An 18,234-nucleotide genomic window follows, 5' to 3' on the forward strand; every position below is an offset into this window, starting at 1 on the left:
CAATAAATATTGAAAAAGATATCAATAACCACAAAATCCATGCAAATATAAGTATGAGATATCCTAAAATCTTAGTGATTTTCAAAGCTTTAATAAACTCAGAAGTATAAATGCTGCAAACTTACAAAAACATCATTTTAAATGTTAATTACTTATATTGCTTTCAAACGTGTTTTTAAGTTTAAAGAATAAATTTCTATGTTTTTGTTTCAGTCACTGCAGGTGGTTAATTTTGATGAAAATTTTAAAAATTAAATTAAGAAGTACTATTCAAAACACAATTCTAAAAAGGCCAAAAAGAAATCAAAATTAGTTTCCAAATGATGTCTCTCTTCACTTGTAAATATTTATGCTTCTGGAGTTACTAACTCCTTAAAATATCACCAAGATATTTTGGACACCATGTTATTTATTCACTTTTTTTCTTAAATACATCCTTTTCTCCAATATAACCATATGATTTTTATTTTCGTGGTAGGAAAATGTTTATTTTTTGGTTTGAATCTAGCACACCTCAGCAGATTCTGTAGTTGCCAATTAAAACACATTGTTTAACAACTGTCCTGAACAATAAACCAATCTTTTATCTCTTTCTACCACACATTAAAGTGTATTTCTATTGGGATTCCTCTAACATATTCATCACCAAACTGTAACGCTGGGGCTTCATTCGATTTATTTATACTTTATGTGTTATCATCGCTGAGGGCCCAGCTTAAAATCCAGGTAAAGAAATAAAAAGTGAGTTTCTTCCATAAGGAATATTGCAAAATAGAAATCAAAGGCACAATTTTACTTCTCAATCTCTGCAATCTAGCTTGGTTTACAATTAAGAAGTGATTTCAATTGTCAAACTTTTAAATTTTATTAAAATGTTTGTAGTAATGCACGGAATGAATTCCAGACCTACATAAATACACTGGCAGCTGTTTGTAATTTGCATTTTTATCAGTTTTGAAAGAGCACAATGTACTTCCTGCATCTTATTTTCAGAATTTGCATTTTTATCATCTTTGGCTATCCAGTAAACAGCATAGAGTACTTGAGTATCTCATTCTTTGAATTTTCACTTTTGATTGTAAATCAGATGATGTCTGGCACTTTTTTCTCATTTTTCTCTTCTCTCAACCTCCAGGTTACTTGCTCCCATTTCTTCTTGGCTCTAATAACAAAATATACAAAATATTTCAATTATTTTCTTGTTTAGTGCACTGATATTTTGTTCCTCTTTTGCTAATTAAATCTAAAGGAAAAGCAAAAGCTAATCTTATTGTTTTAATTTATAAAATTTTAAGATGCCATTCAAATAGCCCACTTCTTTTTGATGCTTACTGTGTTTTGCATTTGGATGGAGGGGTGGAAAAGGATGGAAGTGACACCATATATAAGGCTGTGCTATGGGACACGCAGAATGAACAGAAGGAAGGCTCCATCATATGAAGACAAGCACCTCCACTCACACCAGCAATATCCCTATTACAAAGAACATGTGGCCTCAAGGGAGGCTCGCTGATGAGAATGGCATCTCTAGTCACCCTCAGCTTCTGCCCCTAATTCCCACAGACACATGCATTTTCCTCTATTATTGCATTATCCCCACAGTATCCAACAACATTTTTCCAAAAGGCTTCTCCTGTCCATTTACACTTCTATGGCCCTGGCTGCCAGCCCCCTAGAGGAAAAGACTCATGGCAGCTTGTGTTTTCTGCCTCCTTTCCTCCAGCAGTCCATCTGTCCCCTGGGAAAGGTTGAAATTGCTGCTCTGTGACCTAGCAAGAATATGTGCAGGAAGAAACCTAAGGTGATCTCTCTCTTCCTATTCTGGTGATGACAGCAATTGGGAAGAATAACTATTTTGAGGTTATGCATTCCCTAATCAAAAGAAAACAAGAAAACAAATGATTTCATTGTAAAATCTATTTAATTTCTCAGGTCCTCATTCTTCCTTTGCATGTAAATTCAGTCCAATTCACTGATTTATTAGGCACCTCACTTTTAAATTTCTGTCACATTCAGATTTAAAATTCTTTCTCAGGGTTTTCTCTGTACTCCACCTCCCTGCTACTGATCCTAATTTCTGGAAGTGGAACAGGAGAGAATGGTGGTGGTTGTGAGAGAGCTAGTAAGAGAATATAATTTCAACAGTCTTGACATGGGTGGGCCCTGTGCTGAGCTCTTATTTTTCTTTAATGGTGGCCTAGATAGCCAGTCTAAGGTTTCGTGAAATTTAACGTGTATCCTAATCACCTGGGAATGTTGTTAAAATGCAAATTCTAATTCATCAGATCTGAGATGGAGATTCTACATTTCTAAAACGCTTCCAGGTGATGTCATTGCAGCTAGTCCTCAGACCATAAAACTTTAATTAACAAAGTTTTGGTCAGTGGATGCTGGCTCAGTTTCTCCTTGACTCTCTGGCAGAAACAATCTATTGAGATTACAGCTAAATACCACCCCATCCCAATATGGCTCAACAAGAGCCTCTTTTTGGTGCTTATCCTTTTAATCCCAGCCAGAAGACTTCATTTCCCTCCCACAAACTCCTACTTGAGGCTCACAGGAATGTGAGGTGGTCTCCCATGTAAACTTGCACTTGAAAATCTCAAGAAGCTGTCTCCAGCCCCCTCATATTAGACATGACTTGCCTTCCCCCTAGCCCAGATAACATTGCAAATTTTTTCCTCAAAGCTTTCTTCCCTAGATTGTATCTAGGAACTGCAATGCAGCCATGCCTGGATGCATAGATTCACAGCTAGATATAGATGGCACATATATTATGTGCTGAAGTGACCCTTCCTTTCCCAAATATCCTTCTGTAATTATTGTTTAACTATCTGGAATGGTAGGGGAGAAGGCTACTGAAAGACAAGAGAAGTCATTAAGACGGGGATAAGGAAGGAGCACATCCTTTAACACTCCAAATATCACCTTGCCCATAAGAGGACCATGGGAGAAAAGGCTGTAGAGCTCAACAAGCGTCACTGAGGATATTCATCAACTTCTCACCTCTTTTCCCATCCCCCAAATTCAGTGCAATAATGTGAAAATTCACACAAAGTTAAGGGAAAGTATAATCAATTAAATAGCACTGCAACAGAGTTCTCTTGCTCATAGTATGATTTGGGAAAGATGGGGGATACAAGGAAAACAGATGTCCCAGTATATAAACATATAACACAGATCCATGCCTTGAGTCACAGTTGTAGTCAGTAGGATTTCCCTAACTGGAACTTTTTTTGAAACGTTCAATTGTCTGAGATGTAATTGAAAGCATTTTATCCTGTGTGGATTTTCAAACCCACTGAACCAGCCCAGGACAGTCTGGAAGAAAACACCAAGCTGTTTAGCAAAAGAACAACTTGAGGTCAGGGTTACTACAAACCTCTACCCTGAGGAGGTTCCAAGGATCCCCAGCCTCCCAGAGGACAGGGCGAGACCACAGTCCCTCAGAACCTATTGGCTGAGAAATTTCATCTTGGATGTCCTGTCAGTCTGTACCAGCCAATATTTGTCTATGGTAGACATAGCAAAGCCTTCATGTCTTGTGTTAAGACACAGTTTAATGTATTTGCTATGTAGCACAGCAAAAAATCCATCTTAACATATTACATAATTGCTGCAATTACTGTTTGTTGCCCAGGAGATAACTGTATAAAAACCTTGTCCGATAACACATAAAAATAGGCAAAGAGGAACACAGCAAAACAGTTGAATTAAATTACCAGTAGACAAGATAACTACTAAACTCCAAGTAATTAAATGTGCATATATATCTTGAAATTTTTATTTATCTTCATGTTTTCTAAAATATTCCTTGCACTTAAAAACTTATTCATTTTCAGAATTGCATAATACAGTAAAACCACTTATAAATAGTTACCTGGATATATCTTTTCACTTTTTGAATATGTTTTTGAAAAAGGAATTCGTTTTCGCCAGGCTGAACCATTATATGATGTTGACATATATTTGTCTGAGGGAAAAAAATCCAGGGTTAAATATTTTATAACTTTAAAACCATATTCCAAGGGTGTATTAAAGTTATAAATATCTCAGGTGTGAAGCTATTCTCTAAGTAATTTATTTTACCATTTCAAAGCTAAGTCAACAGGGATACAAGTGAGTTTATTAAGACAATTTAAGTTATAAGTGAACATGGTTACAGATTATTAATTGGCTGTTCAATGCTTCAAACAAAGGTAAGATACAGGAGAGTATGATATCTAAATGTAATAAAAATTTTCACTGCATTGCTTCATCATAGTTTTACATAAGTTCTGCTAATGTTTCTTAGGGCTTTTATTTAAAAACTGTGAAACTATGAGGTACAGCCCGAGTCCTGTGTCCTTCCATGAAGTGACTTCCATGGTTGCAGTAAGTGGCATGATGAGGTAGTGAACTCACTACCCCAGACAGCCAAAGCATTTATACCCTGACCTGGTCCTTCAATACTTATTTTTCTCTGATATAGCTACATTTCTAATACTATCTAACAATGTTATATTTGTGTTTTCAAATATTACTATGCAGCTGTGTTCTCAAACATGATCCACAATACCAATAATTTGCTTTTCTCTTGTGTTGACATTTGCACTAGTGGTGCAAAAGAAATACAGAGTATAAACTCAGGCACCTTCACACAAATCTAGACATTGTCAACTGTTTTAGTACTCACTGTATTCTTCACAGTCATCCACTTGCAGTTAAACAATAATAATAATAATAATAAATAAAATAATAGTAATAAAATTAAAAGCCAGTTTCACCTAAGAATATCCTGATCTGCATATACACATGCCTATATCATTCTATTCTAAAGAAAAGAGAAAAATAGCTCAAATAATGCAAATGTCTATTTAAATTGTATAAGAAACACCTACTATGTACCCATAAACAAAATGTTTATATACACCTACCATATGTATATATTTCTTAAATTGTAAAAGAAACTAAGAAAGATATAGTCTTATGCTTCCAAAAGTACAAAATATTCAGAACTCCACTAATCAGACCATGAACAAGGAAAAATACAAACATGAAATCATTTAGAATTGAGCAGCATTTTGTTAAGTTGAAAGAAATGAAACTCAACTTCAAAAGAGCAAAATCCATCTGAGAAACAGGAAGAAAAAGAGATTTGGTTCTCTTCTCCCTGGTACCCTTGTACTTCCTGACATATACTATGACTTTGCCTATTACATGATGAAATGATTTAGAAGCAATCTATACATGGTGAGAGGGATGAGAGGTTGTCAAAAACATGGCAGTTAATCCCCGAACTAACCCTTTCAGAAAATAATCATGAAGGCCTACAGAAATGTCAAGGCACTAGTCTGACGGTGATAATTGAACAATGTAGTTAATGGAAAAAGAAAATGTCAGCCATTTAAAAACAATCCTCCAGAGTGACATGAAGCTGTCCAGGGGGAACAAAGTGCAGTGCTCTGATAAAAGAAAAAAAAAAAGCACTTTAGGGAGGTGCAATGTGAAGTCATCTGCACACAACATGAGTTTTCTTCCACATCTCTTAAATCATGTGCAGGAGTGCACATGGAAGAAATCTCCTCACTAGTTTCTATGGTGGTGATGGTCAGCAAAAATAAGAGGGGAGTAGATAGCAGTGAAGATTAGCCAAGCCATCAGAAAATTCCATGGGAATGCAAACCACAGACAAGAGTAAACCACATCAAAAAAGTACCTCTCACCTGGACTGAGGTTGGGTTTGGGTTCCTTGTTAACATGGACTTTATTGTAGGACGCCTGTGTGGGCCTGCTGCGGGGAGGTGCATTCAACGAGACACTCCTGACGGCATCTCTTTGAACATGAACATAGGATGCATTCTCAGTATTTCGATTTTTATTATTGCGATGGTAACTCATTTTATTTTGGGGACTTGGGGTCTTTACTGCTGTAAAGAAAGGCAGGAGGGAGTGATGAATAAAACAGGCTGGTTTCACACCCATAAATGACATATCGCACTGTAAGTACTTCATGGCATAATGGAAGCCAAAATAATGGAGTTTAGAGAAGTTGAGTTGACACCTAAAGTAACAACTATGTCACATGACAGTAATTTGTTTTTCAGGTAGAAGATATCTGATATTTACTCTCTTTTAAAATTACAATTTAGAAATATCAAATATATGGACACTTTACCTCTCTGTATTCCAGAGCCGGGAAAGTTCTTTGGTTCATCATAAATCCATTTTCTTTTTTTCACACCTTTAAAATGAGGCTTCCTTGGCTGGACATCATTCACTTAGAAAATATACAAATTTTACAGTTTTTTAAGAGATGCTTTTATCTTTAGAATTACTGTAGATGATAATTACATATCTGTGCATTCACATGTCAAGCAAGAGTAAAAAATAAATGTACTACCTTAATACTTTACTTTTTAGAACAAAAGGTGATTTATTTTTAAGTGCCAAAAAAATCTATCATGGAAGTAGATTGATGAGATAACCTTCAATAAGTAGATTTCCTTAAAGAAAAATAATTTTCTCCAAAGGAATGTGTGGATTCTTTTAAAGGAACATAAAATTGCATTCAAAATATATAATTATAAATATCATTATAATGCTATTTTTAAGTAGTTTTAGAATCATTATTTTCCACACGAATCTTTTTGTACTTTTTAGCCAAACTACTACTTCTTAAGAAGTTGTATTAACGTCAAATACTTTCAGTGAATTTTACCTTATTCTTTTAAGGTCTTAAGTTGGGTGTACAGAGACTTTGGTCAAGATTAAGTAATCAGAATTTGTACATTCTAAGAATATTAAATTTTCACTTTTTATTTGCATATTTTCACATCAAAAATTTTATACATATTCTCAGTTTTTCAGGAATTTCTATGGTACATATCTCCAGAGAATTTTTAAACAATTTTGTAGAGGGGGCATTCTGTCACTTCACTGTGTGGGGCTTCTGAAAAATCACAAGTGACCACTGCAAAGAGAAACTGATCACCAAATGTACAGTGTAGATTATGCTAGTTTTCTACAGTAGACTAATAAATCTTTCTGTGCCCTCTCAGTTTAAGCTTTAATCCCTCAATAAAGATCTGAATCACTGTCCCTTCCTCAAACATCATGCCCCTGCCCTACTCCCAAGCTGCCAGTCCAATGATTTGGAATCCATATTTTTAACAAGTGCTACTAAACTGGGCTTCTTGGGGGCAAATCACAGTTATTCCTATCAGTGTCAGGCTGCGATCCAAGAATATTTTAGGGGTGCAATGCATAAAATAAGGAACAAAAGAAAGAAGGGAAGGGATCAGGAAGATTCACAAGTCTTAACTGTATCAAGAGAAGTCGTTCATTGAACTGAATGTCAAGGAGAAGCCAAACTAATAAAAAATAATCCAAAACATAATAAAAAGCCGTCAATGGATTATTCCACTACGGGTGAAATTTAAAATGTTATGCTAGTGAATCTTCCAAAAAGATAGTATATTATTAATTTTAAGACCCAGATTAAACTAGTGGAAAGCATATAATGCACTAGGACCTACATCACAGTTCATTGTCAGTAGAGGATATTGTGTCTTTAATTCTTAGTTCTGAATAATTTTGAAACCTTTTTTTCTTTCTTTTTTAAAATTCTGTTTTAAATAACCAATACAAATCCATGGTAAGACAAATATATGTAAGGCCAAAAGTGATAGAGCTAATGTCTCACTTGAAGAGGGATCCTCTCTGCACTTCATACTGATATTCTCAGTAGCATTTAATACATGCGTTGTAGGTACTAGTCGGGTAGTTAGGGAACGCTTTGGATGAGGACTGTCCTTGTTATCTTTTAAAGCAAATTAAGAAAATAAAACGTCAATATTAGTTTTAAAAAAACATTTCAGTTGGTATTTCACTATTCAGACATTACATGATGGGAACAGTTCTTTAAAATAATATATATGTTAGTTCATTGTGAGGAAAGCATCATTAACATTCCCTAATTGCCACATGGATTTCCAAATGTCATCAGTAACAAAATAAAACTCTGAAACTATAGCCATTATTTTCAATATGTAAATTAAAAATTGTGGCAATATTTTGAATATCTCCATACAGAAGTTTTAAAATTTTTACATTGAATGGTCCCATTTAAGTTGGGGTTCTGAACATATTTTAAATGTAACAACTTTAACTCGTTATATGCTTTGGAGCAGAACTAACTTCCTGTTATATGCTTTGGAGCAGAACTCCTTAGTAGGGCTTTCCACAATGATGAAAATGTTCTAAATCTGTGCTGTTCAGTATGGCAGCAATTAGCTTCCTGTGACTACTGAGTACATGGAATGTGGCTAGTGCCAATGAAAAACTGATTTTTTTATTTTATTCAACTTTAACTTAAACAGTCATACATAGCTGGCGGCTACTGTATTAGTATAGCTTTAAGAGTTTCTTTGATGAATTGGGCAAAACCTTTCCATCTTTGAGTGAGAAAATGAGAGAAAGATTTATAATTTTCCGCAGAAATAATTTGATCACTAGTGCCCTTTCTTATGCTTGAGAATATTTAATGGTAGAGATAGTGGATAAAATGGGTTTACATTTTGATTGAGAGTATGTGAAGCTCCCTAATTACAGGACAGCTGTATTTTTAGTCTGTGACTGAGGGGCACTCAGCAGAGAGATACCAGATGGTGGATTCTAAGCACCGTTAAAGGTAGTGTAAAACTATAGAGAATGTATTTTATCATATGTCTTGATTATTCATAGACTAGTGTTAGCAACAGGTATAAAATATAGAAGTCTTTTCAAGATTAAACTCATTAAGATTTTCAAAATATTTTCTAAGAAAATTAATTTATACTGACATTATATATTAAAGGACTTGGTATTACAGTTAAGAGAGCCAGTAACTTTAGAACTAGCAATACTCCTAGAAATTATACAGTTCAACAGGCCATTTTTCAGATAAGGAAAAATTGTCATGGTCATACAATTATGGACAGAGCCAGGACTGGAACCTTAGAGCTCTTGATTCCTATTCAGTGTATATGTTGATTTATTACCATTCCTCTTACACTGGTTTTTATAACAAGCAACGTTATCTTTAACTCATCTAGCCAAATTACAAATGAATCAAAATTATATAAATAATTCATTACCTTTAGTATTTGAAAATTTTGATATGGTGATTTCTTTCTCTTCCATTAAAGCTTCATTTTCATCTACTCCAAGAAACATGATCCTCTGTGGAACATAACAGTCACCTCCTATGACAAAACCTTACTGTCAATGGCAATGATGGCAGAAAGTGATACAAACTACCTTTCAATACAGGAACATTTTCTACAACACCCCTTTTGTCCACCTTTGTTTGGATACTTCTCAGTGATACCATACCTGTTTCCATACATTTATATGCTTAGATTAATATATGTGTATCAATATATATGTATATGAATACACAGTATGTAAATTTACATACAAATAATTGCAAGAAAATTCATAGAGTCAACAAAATTTTCCTTAATTTATAATACTCTTTAGTACCACCCTTTAGAGATACTCAAAGTAAATGTAATTTATCTTCCATATAAAATCTTCAGATATCTTAAAGCAGTTTTCATGTTTCCCCGAGGTCTTCTATTTTCCAGAATAAATATTCATAGTTGCTTTAAACTTTACATACAAAATTCCAAACTCCTTTACTGTACAAGTTACCTCTTCTTAGCATAAAATATTTGTGTCAAATAACCTTATTTAAAAATGACACCCAAATGTGAACTAAGTTGTGGAGAAATCAGCGAAACTAGTATAATAATATTTGCCATTCATGGAGTAATTTTCTAGGTATCAGACCCGCTACTGAGTACTTTAAATAGCATTTAACTATCTTTCCATACTACTTCTAATAATCCAATGTGAGTTTACCGTCTAGTGAAAACTCCTAAATTGTTGTGAAACATTGTGGCCAAAAAACCCACTATATCTTCCCCTCACAAACTCCATCATGTTGGGTTTCCCCAACTCAAAGAAAAGCCACTATTTAATGTTTTGTAGCTAAATGTAAGAATGTATGTTTATTATTGTTTGACGTTACCCTGTAAGATATGGCTAATTGTTCCAACAAATTAACTTCCAGTTAACTGTAAATTTTATAAATATGTCTACATTCACCCAGTCATTCAATGCATTTTAACATATCATCATTTATTCTACAAGTATTTACTGAGTACACATAATGTGCCAGGCATTTTACTACAGATATTTATCTATAGCGATTGATTATATACAGTTCCTGGCCTCAAGGAGCTTACACAAAACCAGTGATGAAAAGGTTAAAAAAAAATTTTGGTTTCTGCCATGTCAAAAATGGCTTTTATCAGAATAAATTTCATCCCAAAACCAATTATGAAATGCCAAAACACACTGATTGGAAAACAACCCAATGCATGCTAGTGTAATCCCTGAGAGCAATGGAGGGACACAAAATCAATTGTATGTTCACATTTACCCTGGTTTTCTTCCCCGAAGGAGTTACACTCCACACTCACTACAGATCCCTCACTGAAAGCATGTCCAGTTCATCATATAAGGAAATAACAAGCAGAAAGTGACACCAAGGAGGTAAAAAAGAGCCAAAAGTCTGGGACTGTCTAATTGGCTTGAACTTGAGGCAGGAAATGAAAAAGGAAGAACAACAAAGAAGTTCCCTTGAAATAGACATAAAACTAAAACTCCCTTTAGGTTGTTACCCGACTCCCACATTTTTCATATACATAATGGAACCCTAGGAATTAAGCAAAACAGCATCTGGGAGGTTAAAAACTGGTCAGAGATTTCAGCATCTACATACTGCTTGTGAGGTAAAATTTGGCACAGAAGCCTCACCAGAGTAGAGATATCTTGGTGAACACCCCATGTCTCAGTTGATAACCCAGTAAAGCAATGCTGTAGTGGTAAATGTCATATCCTAGGAATGAGGACTACACCTTCAAAGAAATGAAAAATAATGTATCATCCCTAATAAAGCCCAAAAGCAGTCTTTCACAGAATTAAGTGACCAGCTGATAGTCTAGCTGCCAGAAGAAAAGTTTCTCTCTTAAAAAACAACATCATTCATACATTATGTAATTTTTATCTATAATGTTCAGTAGCAAATAAAATATTAGAAGGGCATAGTTAGACAGAACAAATGAGCAAAAACCTGAGGAAAGTGAGAGATATCCAACTGTTATCAAACAAGAAGTTGGAAAAAATAACAGGAACATTATCAAAATAGAGAACTGATAGAGAATTTAAGTAGAAAATCAATAAAAAGGTCAAACAGAAATTTAGAATTTAAAATATGGATTGAAGAGCCGAGAGAAAGAGAATTAGTGAGCAGGACAGTAGGTTGGCAGAAAGTATCCAGATTTATCTAGAGAAATCAATAAGAAAAAAAAAAAACATTTAAGATGGACTAGAGACTTAAAAATGCACCACACAAAAGAGAAAGTCAAAATGGCCAATAAGTTTATGAAAAGGTGCTCAACATTATGAGTCATCAGGGAAATACAAATTAAAACTACAAAGATGTACCACTAGCCACCCACCAGAAAGGCTAAAGTTAAAGGACTGAAAATTCTCATTGTGGGTTAGGGTACAGAGCAAGCTTATCTCAAAGAAAAAGAGTGCTTATGGCCTTTAGAAGACATGTGCAAGCATGTTAACAATAGTCCCAAACTGGAAATCTTGTTCGCCAAAATCCCAATATCGATACTCATGGTGCTTTCTTGTCTTGTTTTTTGTTTGTTTATTTGTTTACAAACGTATAAAGAATGGTGAAAATTTTGAGTTGTTAGACCCACACATTTCTAGCTGAGGTCTAACAATGGCAATGCTCAGCATTCTCATTTCAGTTCATACAGAGATGACCAGAGAATGGCTGGAGACAGGAGGGGGCAGCACAGCACAGTGCAAGAAGCTCTGACTCTGGGGAGAGGTGGAAGGGATCTCAATTCAAGTTCTGAGGCTTGTCGGTGGGGAAACCCCAGGAGAGTCACTTAAAACTTCTTAACTTTATTTTCTCTTTTGTAAAATAAAGAAAACAGAATATACCAGGTTGAGTAATTTCTACGATTTAAGATTATAATCTCTGTGAGATGTATGTATATGTGTGTGTGTAAGTATTTCCTCAAGGAGCAATGGTTCAGTGTTTGCTAATTCAGTGTTCATGTCAGCTTTATAGAACATAGCTACCAGGAATAACAAGAATCAACTGTGTGTGGGTTTGTGTTTGTATCAACTGTGTGTATATGTATATACTATATAGAGAGAATGAATGCCCATGTTTTTATATATGCATACATATATATAGTATACATCTTATATATAGATATGTGTATATATATGCAGTATATGTCTATCTGTCTATATATATTTACAGCAATGTAAAAAGGCTACTGCTACAATCAACAGCATGGATCAGTCTCATAAAAAGAGCATTAAGTAAAAGAATCCAAACTAAAAGAGTTCAAACTGTATATTTCCAGTTATATAAACGTCAAAAAATGCAAAATTCGCCTATAGTAAGAGTGAGCAAAGTAGTGGTTACCATTGGGAGAAGACTACTGACTTGGAGAGAAGGAGCCATCGGGAGTACCATAAATATGGTTATACTGATACATACACACATAAAATTTTAACAAGCTATTCACTCCAGATCTGTGAACTTTATTAAAGTGTATAACACATTAAAATAATATTAAGACAATACCTCAAGTATTTTTCTTGAAATTGAACACTAACTCATTAATTATAATTTCAGTTTTTGATCGTCTTCATTTTAAAGATGTCTTATGAATATAGGGGTCTGAATATGTTTAGATATATCTATCATATACCTATACCCAGAAGATTCCTTTATCTAGTAACACAGAGAGCATAATGATGCCTGGAAAATCAATAAGCCTAACTATGCCAGAATCTAGAATGCCAGATGATGGAATTTTTTTAACATCCTTTGGTATGGTTGTTCAACCAGTTTATGATAATAATTTATAACAATATTATAGTAATAAACTGGTTGAGCAATCATACCAAAAGAATGGTAGATAGGCTAATGACTGTATGACATTCTCACATTTTCTAACACCCAACAAAGTAGGGAATATATTACTAATGTCAAAATTGAAGGAAAGTTTACTTTTATATGAAATCATTAATTTACCAATGGTTGAAAATATCTTTTTATTAACTAAAAGGCAATTAGATTTAATAATATTTCAATAGAATGTTCAATTAAAATTGCTCAGGTTAAGTGGATCCCACTTATATAGGTTATATAGACAGTGGGAACTCCAATGGGAGAAACTACCAGGGTTTCTAATTTGCAGCTAAACTTATTGCTTCAAGGCCACCAAACAATGCCAGCTAGATTAAAATGCTGCAGATATAAGAAAGAAGAAAGAATCAAATTACTTTAGCACCAGGAAAAAAAAAAAAAAAAGCATACACCGAAGAAAATGGCTGATACCAGGACAGCAGAAAGTATCACCAATATGCCTAAAATATACTGATCCTTATTGATACCTGCTCTCAACTCCCTTCCTGACCTTCACGCACATTGTTCCCACCAGCCACACCTTTAAATCTCCCCACAAACTCTCTATATATTTTTAAAACAAATGCCTGGAATTTTCAGTCAAAGGATTGATTTTCCAACATGTTTATGCTAAAAAGCAGTTCCAAAATATTTAAGCTATAATACACAGTTATAATGTGATGTGTTGGCACACGTGATATATATTTGAATACAGCTACTTTAAAGCAGACTTATTCAAATGACTTATTAAGTGCCTCTTTCATTTACAGTTCTGTTATAGTATATTACAGCACGTACATGACACCTGAATTCATTACAGTCTGGAGTCAAGCCTACACACACACACAAACACACACACACACACACAGGCACACACACATCAGGTTTCTCATTAAAATATGGAAAATGGAATGTCTTACACACTGAACACAAATTCACGCAAGGTTTTTGGTAGAGATTTTAGTCTCTGAAAGCAACTGACTTTGTGATGTACCTCCAACTCCCTGTGTTAAACATGACATGATCAAAAAAAGAAAAATTAGTTGTAAAAGATAAAATTCAGACATTTATTATGTGGTGATAGATTCAGTCAATCAGTAATAAATTAACTTACCTCCATTTTCAGAGGCAGCAATGTCAGTCCCTGGTTTCCTATGCAATGATGTTTTTATTTCACCTTGCCTTTCATATTGGCTAAATTTTGTCGGAACTGTAAGACTATCTCCTAGAAATAAGAAGAAGAAAAATAATTTCTCCAGAAATTATTAGATGCTTAAATAAGAAACTTATGGTAGAATTCACGATGAAAGTAAAAAAGCTTTCAAGTTAATGCAAGTATTGTTTGAACAGTGATCTGATAAACAATAAATTAATAAATATATGAGTTTTAAATTCTGTAATTTCAACAAAGAAGTAGGCAAGTATATTCTCCTATTTGGATTATTTATTCAATGGCAATTAAAAATGTTTAAGCTATCTAACACTATTGTATGTACATAATATATTTAGTTTGATATGTTTCTCATATAATGAATTTTGTAATATTGCTTTTGATTTTATCTGTTCACCACGAACAATCAGATAAAACGTATTAACACTACAAAATGCTAATTATGCTGATAATTAAATAATACTCTCGGCTTTCCCCATGCACTTCTAGATAATTTTCTTCTAAAATAAACAAAAACAGAATAAAAGAGACATGACAACCTAATCCAAAAAAATGATTATGGATTGAATCCTAGACCGGGGAAAAATTAATTTTACTATAAAGGACATTAATGGTATAATTGGTAAAATTCGTGGTAAAAGAAGGTTATAAATGATATTGTAGCAGTGGTAATTTTCTGATTTTTATATTTATACTACAGTTATGCAAAATAAAAGTGATATCATTTCTATAACGTTCTCTCACACAGTTCAGAAAATTATAATAATGTGTATATTTAGAGATAGTGAAAATTCAAATATGGTAAAATGCTAATATCTGAAGGAAATATAGGTGAAGGGTATACAGGAATTAACTGAAACTAGTTAAAAATAAAAGCCTTGAAAGCATAATACAAAGCAAAAGTACATATAATAGTCTTCATAATATGCCATGTATAATATTCATTGTCAACTTATTTTCTTCTTTTGTTTTTGTTTCCTTTTGTTTTTTCTCCTCTGAGTAGTGCAGACTTGCAATCTGTCCTTCCCTATATGGCTCCCAAGTCTTGCAGACTCTTCTCCATCTGATGCTGTGTTGCTGCCACCTACCGCCACACGTTTGAATAGTTCACCACAAACAGACTTGCACAACATCTTGTGGATGTTCATCCACAATAAATCAGATTCTCCAAAATAAGCGCCATAAAACACAGAGCCTTTGATTTGTCCACCAGCACGGCCCCTGAAATAGCCTGGTCCACAGAAGACTCTCATTCAATGACCAAATAATCTTTGTCCTGCCGCTAGCGTCATTCTGTAATCTATTCTTCTTGGGCTAGGCTTACTTTTCTATTCAGAAAGAAAAATCTAGACCTCTTTCACAGGGGTGATTTATCTCAAAGACAAATAAAATGGTAAAAGCAAATTATTTACAGGATTACTCCATGGAGTGTGTAGTGTCATTGTGTGTTATGAAGTCTATTCATTCTGTCATTTCTCTAGGATAACATAATCCCATATAATAGTACCTTTGGATCATCCAATACAAACACTTTCTTCTAGCTCTCAACTACAATGTATTATTTATCACTTTATTCTTCTGTACATCATACTAAATAATTCAGTCTATCACACCAAGTATCTCTTATATATCACTATGAATGCTGCCTTTTCATTTCTTACCTTCTTGCAATTCACTGCCACTTTCCAAAGGCTTTTCTGACTCTTTTTCTACTGTAGGGGCCACACTTTTCGAGGATGAAATATCTGGAGGAGTATGAAATCTGTAGTATTCTCCTAATCAACCATAAGAAAAGTAATGGTTAGTATACTGATCACATCAAGTATTATAAAATACAAAAAATGTTTGATTTCTTACCAGATTTATAACACATCTCCTTAATTGCTCTTTTTTCTTCAATTTCTTCAGGAGTCTTTGTCCATAAACTAGAAGCATCTATAGGATACATTTTTTAAATTAAATTTTCCCAAAGCCAAATAATCTGAAAATTTATAAACTAGAAAGAAAAACCCCAAATATTGTTCTCATGGATAGATTATGTTTTTATATGTTTAAAGTCAATAATTTTACATACTAGTAATAGTTTCAAGTTGCTACATTTTAAGTTTTAAAAAGAATTAGTCAAGAGAAAAGAAAGGACTATGTATTATGTACTTTGAAATGAGACACTGAATGTATAGACTCAATGTTGAGATGGTGTATGTTTATTTGGAGATTGATGTAGGCATGAGAGACATGGAGCTGCAGCACACAGAAACAGTAATAAGTAGCTCTGTGTATTCCTAAGCACAGAAACTATGGCAGCCTGTAGCCCACAGAAGGACACATTCCAGCACAAAGACAGAGTGAAAGTTTATTTTTCTTCATGTTTATCTTGTATATACACACTTTCTGGCACCACTGTGCTGGGTTGATATGGTAGGCAAAGGATGAACTAAACTGCAAAGATCTTGGTTCTAAACCTGTTCATACTCTGGTGAGGATGACCTAGAATAATGCAGATGATGGTGCTTTATATATTATTAACTATTACATAGATCTCTGTAACTCAAGAATTAAATGTGAAGCTAATATATTATTAATACATATGTATATAAACAAACACATGTGCATCAATGTGTTTTAGAAAGTTATATATAAAAAAGGGAGCTTATTAGTATCTCTCTCTATATATACTAATATATATACCTGTATATACTTAAGCATCAGACATGTCTCCCAGCCATCATACAACAAAAAATTTCCAATTCAAATGATCATAAATATGTTAGACATAGAACAAATTAGAATATAACGAATTAAATTTGTTTAATACAATTAATGTTCTCAGCAAAATCTGCCTTATATATTTCAACGTAAACCTCTATAGTTAAACACATATGTAGAAAATGTTGTGAGGTTTGTGAATGCACATTATAAACCTGAGTAAATGTCTACTAACCATTTTGTTCATCTATTTCCTCTTCTTCCTCAAAATTGGTTTTTAAAACTAAGGGGTTGTGGATGGGTCGTGATATATTTTCCTGAGGTTTTAGAGGTTCCTGATTCTGGGTCTGGAGTGGAATTCCTTCCTGACTTTCTTTCTGTAGTGTGATATCTGCAGAGAAAATGCAACATTTTAGTCCATTAAAGATACATGTGATGATAAGTATATTCAATAATCAATCATTGCCCTCCTAATTAACTATATATTTTAAAACATGTATAATAATAATGCAATAATTATTTTTTATGCATTAGCAATGAACAAACTGAAAATGAAATAAAAATAATCCCACTTACAATAGCATCAAAGAGAAAAAATATTTAGGAATTAATTTTAAGATGTGCAAAATTTATATTCTGATAAGATTGTCGAAAGAAGAAAAAAATGTTGTTGAAAGAAGTTACAGAAATGTTGAAATGGAAAAATATCCTTGTGTATGGATTGATTTGTTTTTGGTATGACAATATTTTCCAAATTAATCTATACGTTCAACACAACTCTTATCAAAATCCCAACAGACTTATTTGCAAAAATTGAGAAGCTGATTCTAAAATTTATATGGACATTACTACAAAACTAAAGTAATCAAGACTATCTGGACCAGCATAAAAACAAAAATCGATCTACTTATCATTGGAATAGGATTGCAAGACCAGAAATAAATCTTTATATGAATCAATTTATGCTCAATTGATTTTCATCAAGGGTACATAGACCACTCAATGGGGAAAGAATAGTATTTTCAACAAATTGTGCTGAGACAACTAGACAGCCAAATGCAAAGTAATTAAGTTGCACAACTTCATCACATTGTAAACAAAAATTAATGCAAAGTGGATCTAGAACAAAATCCAGGAGCTGAAGCTATAAAACTCTTGGAAGAACCCTTAGGTTATACAAAGCTTTCTTAGATATGACATCAAAAGGATAAGCAATCAATGAAAAATAGCCAGCCCCCTGGCACATGGAGGTGAGCCACGATAGCACCTGCCAACAAGGCCTAGATTTTGCTGAAAAGCAGTTCCCAGCCCTCTCAGT

General features: G+C 33.7%; 1 protein-coding gene across 1 annotated transcript in view; it reads right to left on the reverse strand.

The window, feature by feature from the left end:
* Positions 1 to 852: 852 nt before the first annotated feature.
* CUNH12orf50 (chromosome unknown C12orf50 homolog) overlaps positions 853 to 18,234 on the reverse strand; it is a 42,266-nt gene continuing 24,884 nt past the window's right edge. The window contains exons 3-12 of the mRNA XM_032297148.1: positions 17,152 to 17,307; positions 16,068 to 16,145; positions 15,872 to 15,985; positions 14,154 to 14,264; positions 9,117 to 9,224; positions 7,685 to 7,801; positions 6,158 to 6,259; positions 5,706 to 5,909; positions 3,881 to 3,973; positions 853 to 1,162 (exon numbers count right to left, since the gene is read on the reverse strand). Coding sequence (XP_032153039.1) covers positions 1,137 to 1,162; positions 3,881 to 3,973; positions 5,706 to 5,909; positions 6,158 to 6,259; positions 7,685 to 7,801; positions 9,117 to 9,224; positions 14,154 to 14,264; positions 15,872 to 15,985; positions 16,068 to 16,145; positions 17,152 to 17,307 — 1,109 coding nt within the window. The 3' untranslated portion in view covers positions 853 to 1,136. The remainder of the gene's footprint in view (positions 1,163 to 3,880; positions 3,974 to 5,705; positions 5,910 to 6,157; positions 6,260 to 7,684; positions 7,802 to 9,116; positions 9,225 to 14,153; positions 14,265 to 15,871; positions 15,986 to 16,067; positions 16,146 to 17,151; positions 17,308 to 18,234) is intronic.

The sequence above is a fragment of the Sapajus apella genome, unplaced genomic scaffold (assembly GCF_009761245.1).
Source record: "Sapajus apella isolate SASKATOON/1434 unplaced genomic scaffold, GSC_monkey_1.0 scaffold2, whole genome shotgun sequence".
Classification (NCBI taxonomy): domain Eukaryota; kingdom Metazoa; phylum Chordata; class Mammalia; order Primates; family Cebidae; genus Sapajus; species Sapajus apella.